Source organism: Macadamia integrifolia, chromosome 7, assembly GCF_013358625.1.
Source record: "Macadamia integrifolia cultivar HAES 741 chromosome 7, SCU_Mint_v3, whole genome shotgun sequence".
NCBI lineage: Eukaryota > Viridiplantae > Streptophyta > Magnoliopsida > Proteales > Proteaceae > Macadamia > Macadamia integrifolia.
This window is the reverse complement of record NC_056563.1, coordinates 26,386,501-26,396,629: the sequence shown is the minus strand read 5'-3', so window position 1 is coordinate 26,396,629 and position 10,129 is coordinate 26,386,501. Positions and strand designations below refer to the sequence as shown.

The following is a 10,129-nucleotide window of genomic DNA, read 5'->3' as shown; positions in this document are numbered from 1 at the left end:
AAAGGAAATGGACCCTTAGCCAAGGCAATCTCATCCGCTTCAATAGGAAAGATTGAGACTGAACCACCACCTTCTCCAGATAAAACAGCCTTAGAAATAAGTGAAGAAGATGAATTGGCCTTATCCACCAACTTGAGTGCACAATCCCCTTTGGCCGAGAGAGTCTCTTTCCCTAAAATTTCTCCAACAATTTCTCCATTCAACTCTCCTTCCAATAACATCTCCTCATTCAAAATCAATGGAGAGTTTACCATTGACGGAACTCTTTACCCCTCAGCTGGTAATTTCTTCAAATAGATTAATTGGGGCTTTGGAAACGACTAGATCTTGTAAGAATACTGTCTTCGTTTTTCCACACACGGTAATCCTCCGCCACCTGATCCTCTCTCTCTCTCTCTCTCTCTCTCCATCTCTCCAGCCAAAATACAAAGACCCTTTGGCTTGAATCTCTTGATCCAAGTGCGGTCAAGACGTTCACACACAGACTGTTTCTCCTTCGATGGCTTATGGGTGGATTGGAATATTCCAGGTCTGACTGTTGACTGGATCATCCGATCCAAGGGTCAAATCATCATACTATATGGACGGTCAACATTGAGAAATGCTATGCTGACACAACTCAAAAGGAAGTTCTTGATGGATTCCACTCTTCTTCTTCTTAGCGTACATTACCCAAGTCTTGCCTATAGTTATTTAAGCGAGCATCACATGGTAAGGCAATGATACAACTGTTCATAATGCTTCAATTTTGAGGTCTTTCTCATATCGTTCGATCATTGCCTCACCTCGTCTAGGTAACTATGGGCCAACCTGGGCATTAAGGAGAGGAGTTGAATCCCTGTTTGATGCACAGGATCTTATCACACTTGGATCATCCTTACCTAATTTCGTTTGTATTATCAATTATTTTTAAAATTTTATTTATTTTATTTCCTGATGAAAAGATAATATGGTTTACCTTCACTTGCTTGCGCTTCGTGATCTTCTTGAGCTTCTTATTATTATCTTTCTTCCTCAAAAGAGCTCAAGGAATTCATGAACAAAGAACTTGAGACTAATCTATCAAGGGTAGTTAGCGAGAACCTCACTCGTACAATAGTAAAAGGTATCTTTATGCCAATTATCTATGGCAAAACATTGATGAGCACAACCAACAATCTAAAAGACCATCTCTCTCCTTTCCGCTTTCAATTGGCTCGGAGTCCAAAAGGTATATTCCGCGCTTTCCAGATAGGAATTCTTTCTCTTCCCGAGTTCTGTGTTCCAACTGTAGGCTTTCACTTGAAAGAGCTTGCTTTAACAAGGTAATGAAATTCTCGTATGCGTTTACCGTAACGGAACAAGAATGGGTGAGAGTTAGTCACTCCACTCTGGAACCTACTCGAACGGACAGAAGGACAGCTAACAGACAGACAGTACTTCCCGCTTGGCTTGGCTTGACTTGCTTGCTTAGTAATGAAAGAGTAAATGACCTTTCAACAAGAGACAGAGATCACTTGAAATCACTTGAAAGTACTTTCAGCTTCTTCAACTACACTTTCCCGACAACCAGAACTGGAGATGTATTCTCTGATCCACTGGCTTAGCTTAGATAAAACTCCTTCTATTTCGGTCTCTTACGTAGAAAGGATTAGGGCGGGAAGACATTCTGCCAGAACCCTTTAAACGTAGAGAACGATTAAAATCACCCTGACCATGGTGGATTAAAACCTCTAGGGAAGTGTAGAGAAGAATGTATAGCCACCAGTAACTGCTAAATTAAACGTTCAGTATTCTGCTTTCGTAGAATACCAAACAGAACTTTAGTACTGACAACCAAGTCACGAGATTCATACAAAGATTGCACAAATCTCAATCCCGAACACGGAATTTCTTCACGTGCACAAAACTTCCACAATTTGAGTGAAAAGATTTTGGTGTTGATATTTTCAACCCACTACTACCACTACTTCTGTGAGAGAACTGAAGCTCGAAGAGTTGCGATAGATGTTCCATTTCGGTCGGTTTACTTCCTCTCAAAATTGAAACGCTCAACTGTTTCCCCGCTAAAGATGATTGGAATGGAAGTTTTGAAATTTGAGAAGTTGAATGATAGTTTGGAACGGCAGGAACACGGAAGCTCAGAGATGGGTTCGGGGGCCTCTGCTGTGGTGGTCGCAGGTGCTCCGCTAACGTGGACAGCCCACCTGATGGGATACGCTTCTGTCATCACTACAAGTTAACGCGCGCCCTGTCTGGAAACGTGTCTCAGAACAATATAAAAACGTTGTGGTTCAAGGTTTCTTTGCCACGTGTCTCAATGAACATACTATCTTGTTCAGTGTTTATTTTGGGAAAAGTTTTGTGCAAGAAATGCCGAAGCTGTGCAAGACGTGAAATGTTGGTGCTCTCTAGTCCTTATGCGTTGAAGATTGCTTTTGTATATCTTCTCATTAGTTTCGTGAGATCAACAAAATTCTATCTCATGTTGATAATATTTTTCTCCTATATCGTTAATGCATGAAATTTCTAATTTCTATCCATTCGAGGAAATTGTAATTTGGTAAAGGAACTCTTACCTATTCAGTTTTCTACATCTAGACATAATCAGACGTGAAATATTCAACACACAGGTACAATTGAATTTTTTCACATCTGGTTGAGTCTAGACATAAAAAATATAAACGGGCAGAGTTCTTTCTTCCTAATAATTTATAATAAATGTGAAGAAAATTTCTAATTTATCAAGCAGGTAATTGACGAAACCAGATCCTCTTGAAGGGAAGAGTCTAGTATGTTTTCAATGATTGAGAGCCTCTTATGATGAGACTAGATAAATTCATGTATGAGACTATTCTCGAACGGTCATGGGCCTGATATTTGAAATCCTCTCTCTATTTAATTAGATTTTAAATACAAGAACTATGGATGTAGGAAAATGATTATGTACATGAACTTAATCCGATCTTTATAAAGGTGTGCCCAGATACTGAGGTATGTCTAAGTGCTCCTCAGTCCAAGAAGAGTCCAGCACGCTTCAACTTTTACATGTCATAATCGTCACAATAAAAAAGAAAAAAGAAAAAAAATAGAATAAACTAGGAGGGAGACTCAAAACCCTCATCACTAATAAGTACTAAGTACCACCAGGATCCTGACCCCCTCTTGCTTTTACCTAGGGGTGTCAACGGTCCGGGTTGGTGCGGTTTCGGTCCGGTTCCACCGGTTTCGGTGTGACTTTGGAACTAACCGAAACCGCCCCATTAAGGAATTATCGGTTTCGGTCCGGTGTCGGCTTCGGTGCGGTTTGGGTTCGGGTTGTACCGGTTTGGATTTATCAGGTTCATTTCGGTTTGGATCGGTTTTTTAAACCGGTATGGACCATTAGCTTGGGCACTTGGGCTTGGGCGCTTGGGCAGTTGGGCTTGGGCAGTTGGGCTTGGGCACTTGGGTTTTGACAGGTTGAACTTGAATAGTTGATAAATGTTGGGCTTGGGCACTTGGGCTACTGTTGGTCCAGTTGGACACTTGGGGCCTTGGGCTTCTCCCACTTGAGAGTTGGCCCAGTTAGATTAATGAGTTTTAACTTTTAAGTCCGGTTTTATATCGGGCCGGTTTGGATCGGTTCCGGTTTCGGTGCACATTTCCGGTGTTTCCGGTGGCCCAATGGTCTAACCCGAACCGAACCGAGACCGGATTCAATTTTAAATACAAACCGAAACCGGCCCGATAAGCCACCGGTTCGGTTTGGATCGGGCTTAATCGGTTCGGTCCGGTCCGGTTTAACCGGTCCGGTTTAGATATTGACACCCCTACTTTTACCCATTATTCTTAGAGAATGGGGTAGGCTTCTTGAACTTTGATTCTTAAACGGGATCCATTTGCAAGTTTTTATATTTGTTAGACAGAATCATGTGCATATATAATATATATATATATATATATATATATTAACCAAGATGTTCGGACTAATTTATACACCTCCATTAATCCTAACGTAACAATCGATCGTCACAATCTCCACTTAAATCACGAATGCACAGATAAAGAATTTCTTGAACTTGAAATCGTGCGTTTAACTCAAACTAAATCAAATTCATTCATGTCATTGATCAATTAGAGGAATTAGAGGAAGTAATTATTTATTTTATTTTTATCATACTAAATCCAAACTACTTCAAATTCACTGTCCAACCTCTCCTTAAGGGGTTGCAGAGGAACTGGGCTATATATACTATGATTTCCCAAGAAAAATATATTGAAATAAAAAATCCAGAATGGAATATTGAATTGGATGTACAGAAAAAACAAACAAGCCTTCTGTTTTCAAAACGTACTTTACGTCCGAGAATTCCCACTCCAACCAATATGTAATTAACAAAACAATACCAAAATAATCTAAACCCAAATATTTAAAAACAAATGTTCAAAAGTACTTTTTTTTTGGTGAAATGAAATGTTCAAGTATGAGAAGAAAGGATCAGCAGCTGCAACGCAATAAAAGAAGCAGCAGCTGCGAGCCTGCGAGAGAGAGAGAGAGAGAGAGAGAGCCATGTGGGGTGCGTGAGTCACATGACGGAACAGGCGTTGGGGTTATCGTCGCTGAAGGCGGAGGCGTATTTCTCCTCCAGAGAGCTGGCACGTGCCAGCTTGGAGGACTGCGGGTCCACCAAAACGTTACGCACGAACCCAGGTGGGGCCTTCTTATCGTACGCACCTGGGGCATATGGGTGGGCCACCATATCGTATGGGATGTAAGGCCAGAACTCAGCCTTCTTCCCCGTCCGGTACTGGACCCGGTGCAACACCTTCTTTGGATCCACGTACCCGATGATCGTGAGCTTGTTCTTCTTGGGATCCAAATCCACTTGGGTCACACCCTTCATCCCTTCCACTGATTTCTTCACTTTCCTTTCACACCCTTCACAGTCCATCCTCACCTTTATCTCTACCGTCTATTACAAAACACAACCAAGTTAGCTAGAGACCTAAAAAGAAGATGAAGGAGTTGGGAGGAGAATAAAGGATGACAGCTGATTTAGTGGTTTTACCTGCAATTGTTTGTTCTTCTTGAGCTTCTTACTACTACTACTCCTGTGAGAGAAATCAAAGATTTCAGTGATATGATCCAGAGCACCCATTTCGTTTGATCGAACTTTCTTCGCTTGTTAAAGAAAGAAAAGTTTTGAGATTTGAGAAGTTGAAAAGGCAGATTGTGTGTATGTGTTGTGGAGCTGTAGAAGTCACACTCCCCATTTTATGCATCCCGGAGCTCGAGCGTGGACTGCGGCTCAAAGTATAGGGATAGGGTATCGTCTCATAATAAGGTTACGCGTGTTTTAGGGACACGCGTCTCCTTATGATTTCGACACGGTATGAAAGGTAGTTGCGGTTGGATTATTTCGTGGAAACTAAGTTATATGTATCTTTCATTCTTCAGAGATGCATCTTTCTCTTATTGGCTCTCTACTGGACTGAGAAAAGGTTTTAGTGTAACAAGTATCAACTAACAGAAAAGTCAAGATTCGAGGATCCGGTCGGTTCCTAAGATTTTCTTATCAAAAAAAGTCGGGCCTAAGATTTATTTGTGAGCGACTCTCGTTCTGCCACGTGTATTTTTAGTGCTTCTTTTCCTTTGGTCAATTGTGGAGCCGTGGCAGACTCAGAGTGAGTGAGATAAGCCAGTGCAGAAAAGAAACGTTCACCCTAGAACTGTCCAAATCCTCAACTTTTTTTTTTTTTGTTCTTTAATAATAAAAAAATGCCGGCAAATACTTTTGGGTTATCAGAAAGGTGGAAAGAACCCCTTGAGAGGGTGAAAAAGAATATGAAACGCAAACTATTAAAGGAAAAAAAATTTGATTAACTGATTGCAACCCTCTGTACAGTTAAAGAAATAGAATAATTCATTTCTCTCTAGGGTTCACAAATACCTTCCTAGATTATAGTATTTTTTAAAATACCCTCTTAGATTCTATTTCTTTGGTTGCCACAGGGGTTGCAGCCACAGGCAGTAGCTAAATTTTGTCCCTCCTAAGTAGTGGAGGAGGCCAGGGCTTTGATCGTGTTCCTGTTGAATGAGTCATCCACTCATAGGCATAGGCAATGGCTTGGTTAAGGGAACCCACCGAAGCCGTAGTGAAAGCAAGTCTTCATAGGCAATTGTCATTGCTTATGGACTCGAACTGTCAGTCTCTTTCTCGAGTTCCATACTTTGGAACTTTATGTTCATAACGACATCATGCTCGCTTTTGGTACTCCAGAAAAAACAAATCTTGATCGAACCCATATTGCCCAATAGATACAATCTCCTCATGGTAAGAGTTCATATGGGTTTGATGTACTTTTACCTTCCACCAATGTCCCAACATTCAATTTAGGTCGAAGCATAATTAATTAGTAGCCTTAGCGGTGATGGAATGAAACAAGAGAAACTGGATCCAATATCATATGAAAAAAGGTCAATTTAGGGAGAAGAATGGAATTAGACATTGAATCTAATTCACTCTATATTGTCTTTTTGGTACCCTTAGATTATTTTCAATTAAATATGTGAACATACCTATACCGACTGGGTTTCTTTGGTTGCCTCTTATTCTTCCTTTGTTCATTTTTATCAATATATGACTCGAAAGAAACTCGGGAAGATTTGATTATGTCTTACAGAATCAGATAGACAACCTCTTTGTCTCAAGGCACCTGGTAGTTGTTCTTATTCCTCTTCCCCTATTTGTGAAGTTGAGGTTTAATGGAGCAATTCAATGGTGGGTTAAGTTGCATCAAACTTAATACTGATGGCAGTTCTCTAGGAAATCCGGATCATGCAAGTGTGGATGGAGTTTTCAAAGATTGTTATGGTGTTTCCCTTGGATTAGGGGTGTCAATTCCTAAACCGAACCGGTAAAACCGGCCGGACCGAACCGATAATAACCCGGACCGAACCGAACCGAAGCCTTATTGGTTCGGTTCGGTTTCGAGTATTGTAACCCCAAAACCAAACCGAACCGCACCGAAAACCGGATGAACCTGAAACCAAACCGAAACCGGCTCAAAACCCAGACCGAAACCGAAACCAAACCGGTAAGAAACCGAAACACTCCAAAATTCATTAAAAAAATCAAAATTTGAATAGTTTTGTATACATTTGTATGGAAAATCGAATCCAAACTAAACCAAAAACCAAAACCAACCCGGTTACAAATCGATTTAAGAAACCGAAGTTCAACAATTCATCATTTGGTTGTTTCCTAATGGCTCATACCGGTTTAAAAAACCGATCCAAACCGAAATGAACCTAATAAATCCAAACCGGTACCAACCCGAACCCAAACCGCACCGAAGCCGACACCGGACCGAAACCGATAAATCCTTAATGGGTCGGTTTCGGTCACTTCCAAACTCACACCGAAACCGGTAGAACCGGACCGAAACCGCACCAACCCGGACCGTTGACACCCCTACCTTGGATCTTTCTCAAACTATGTGGGGTTCAAACAATTTTTGTGGATGAATACTTTTCGTTTTATATTGGAAAAGTTTGTTAAAATAACAATATTAAGTTCTGGACAGAATGCAACTCTCAGGTAGTGGTTAATTGTGTGATACATCAATCAATTCCTTGGAAGTATAAGCAATTAAGGACTCTATCATAATGGTTATCTGGAATCAATCTCTTGGTATATTTCTTGGCTTCGGAGAGATGAATGTAATAATTGATTTATTAGCCAAGAGAAGTACAGCCCATCTTTTCTCAACCAACAGATAATATGGAATTCTCGAGCAAGACGTCACTATCGATTTGATAGCTATATAAGGTCTTAGGTGTAGGAAGAATTATTGCTTCATTTGGGGCTTAGAAGTAATTGATGATAGCAATGTTAGAGGTGATTTCCACTAGTCTTTCCATAGCCTCAATTGTTCATGATGTTAGAACTATTTTGGATTTGAATATGATAACCTAATAGAGGAATCCACATAGAGAAATAAGAATATGAAGGAATCGAAATAGTGGAAAAAATAGATCCCTAAATCAGAATATAACCTCGCACAATAACTAAAACACATATAGAAAAGAGACTGAAATAGGGTTTCAAATTGGAGAAAAGGGAATATTTTTATAAGTGTAAATATGATCTTAAAATAATGAATGGTATCCCATCTGCTTAGATCTTCTACAAACTTTTCACCTTTAAAATTCTCACATACACAATACTGTTAGGAAAATTTATGCTTCTAAAACCATGAAAGTATTAAAAGTGACAACTGTGGTAATCATTAACTTATATTTATAATGAAATCCTCAAAATCCTATTACATTTTCATAATTAATTAGCTATAAGTTTCTTAAAATCGAAGTGAATCTACTTGAATCCAATATCTAATAAATCAATCAGTATCAATTATGCTCACATGAAAACCCTAACAGGTGATTCTCTCAACAATGACTCATGGAGATATGCTGTGATAAACATCATCATATATTTCCTATAATTTTGTTATCTATGATTCAAGCTTTTCATTGGTCAGACTCTATTGTTTAGATATAGCTTTATGAAGATATAAGAATCCCACATAAGTATCAGTTGGGCCTCGTGTTTTCTAAGAAAATAAATAAATAAATAAAAACTTCTTGTCACCATAAACGATGAAATTTTATCATCTGTACATATCACATGACAATTCCGATTGAGCTAAAACTTAATAGACAGATAGATGCTATAATCTCTTACATAGAATTTACAGAAATTGCCAAGAAGCCATCTTTTTTCACAGGGAAATTAAACGTTACATAGATAACTCTTGAGTTTATGGTTAGTTGAACGATCACATGACAGAACAGGCGTTGGGGTTATCGTCGCTGAATGCGGAGGTGTATTTCTCCTCCATGGAGCTGGCACGTGCCAGCTTGGAGAACTCAGGGTCCACCATAACGTTGCGCACGTACCCAGGTGGGGCCTTCTTATCGTAGGCACCTGGAGCGTATGGATGGGGTACCACATCGTATGGGACGTAAGGCCAGAACTCAGCCTTCTTCCCCGTCCGGTACAGGACACGGCGCAACACCTTCTTTGGATCCACATACCCAGTCACCGTGAGCTTGTTCTTCTTTGGTTCCACTTCCACTTGGGTCACTCCCTTCATCCCTTTTACTGATTTCTTCACTTTCCTTTCACACCCTTCACAGTCCATTTTCACTTTTATCTCCACCGTCTGTTACAAATTAACCAGAGTAGTAGTCTTAAGTTAGAGACCAAAGATAAAAAAAAAGAAGAAGAACAACAAGAAAGGAGGAGGGTATATAGCTAATCCTAAGATTTAGTAGTTTACCTGCAATTGCTTCTTCTTCTTAAGCTTGTTCCTACTACTTCTTCTGTAATAAGAGAAATCAAAATAGTCAGAAATATGATCCAGTGCACCCATTTTGATCGATTGCTCGATCTTTCTTCGTTTACTAAAAGTAAGTCTTGAGATTTCAACAGATGGAAACGCAGATGCCAGATGGTGTAGCGTGTTGTGGAGATGTGGAGATGTGGAAATCACTGCACTCACTCCCCCATATTTATAGACCGCGGAGCTTGATGAGAGCACACTGCTACCCATGTAGGGCTCTGCCTTCGTCAAATGTTGACGCGTGTTACTCGGGACACGCGTCCCCTTTATGATATCAACACGTGGTGATTGAGGTCTCGCATCGTCATCTTATCTTATAATTAGCTCCACTGATCAGTACTCACCGAGTAGTGTAGTGAAGAGGTTTACTGTAACAGCCAACAAGAATCGAGAAGATCCGAGGGAACGATTCTGGTTCTCCCACGTCCATTTGTTGGTTCTTCTTTCCTTATGATTAATGGGGAGACGGAGAAAAGTCTAATGTGATAAGGGTTGGCGCAGAAGAGATGAGTTGGCATTAGATGATTCGAAAGCCCAAACCCCCGAAATGATATAGACATGGTCGGGATAAGGAAAAGAATGGAACCTTGTAGAATATTTGCAAAGGAATCTTGTAGAATCACCGTGGGGAGAACTCTTTCGATTGGACCTTTGGAAACTGACTTAGGAGGAAGGCACTAGGTAAGAGTGTCGTGGTGGCGGTTTCCAGCGGGTTGGGGGCAATGGGGATTGAGTGGGTGAGCCGGTATCAAATGCCAAG

The 10,129-nt window shown here is 40.4% G+C and overlaps 1 protein-coding gene across 1 annotated transcript; it reads right to left on the bottom strand.

Annotated features, from left to right (window-relative positions):
• Positions 1-4,237: 4,237 nt before the first annotated feature.
• Positions 4,238-9,539, bottom strand: LOC122084857. The gene is made up of 5 exons (XM_042653281.1): positions 9,307-9,539; positions 8,807-9,189; positions 8,159-8,211; positions 5,031-5,143; positions 4,238-4,934 (listed from the first exon to the last, which is right to left on the bottom strand). Exons 1-5 carry the CDS (start codon positions 9,397-9,399, stop codon positions 4,548-4,550), a joined length of 1,029 nt encoding a protein of 342 aa, XP_042509215.1. The 5' UTR covers positions 9,400-9,539; the 3' UTR covers positions 4,238-4,547.
• Between the last annotated feature and the right edge of the window lie 590 nt (positions 9,540-10,129).

What these genes read in the sequence shown, in the direction of transcription:
- LOC122084857 (XM_042653281.1), bottom strand. Translation starts at nt 9,399, where the DNA reads ATGGGTGCACTGGATCATATTTCTGACTATTTTGATTTCTCTTATTAC. An exon ending in GAGAATTTTAAAGGTGAAAA is followed by an intron (nt 5,144 to 8,158) that starts GTTTGTAGAAGA and finishes TTCTTTAACAAG; the next exon opens with CGAAGAAAGTTCGATCAAAC. An exon ending in AGAAGAACAAACAATTGCAG is followed by an intron (nt 4,935 to 5,030) that starts GTAAAACCACTA and finishes GTTTTGTAATAG; the next exon opens with ACGGTAGAGATAAAGGTGAG.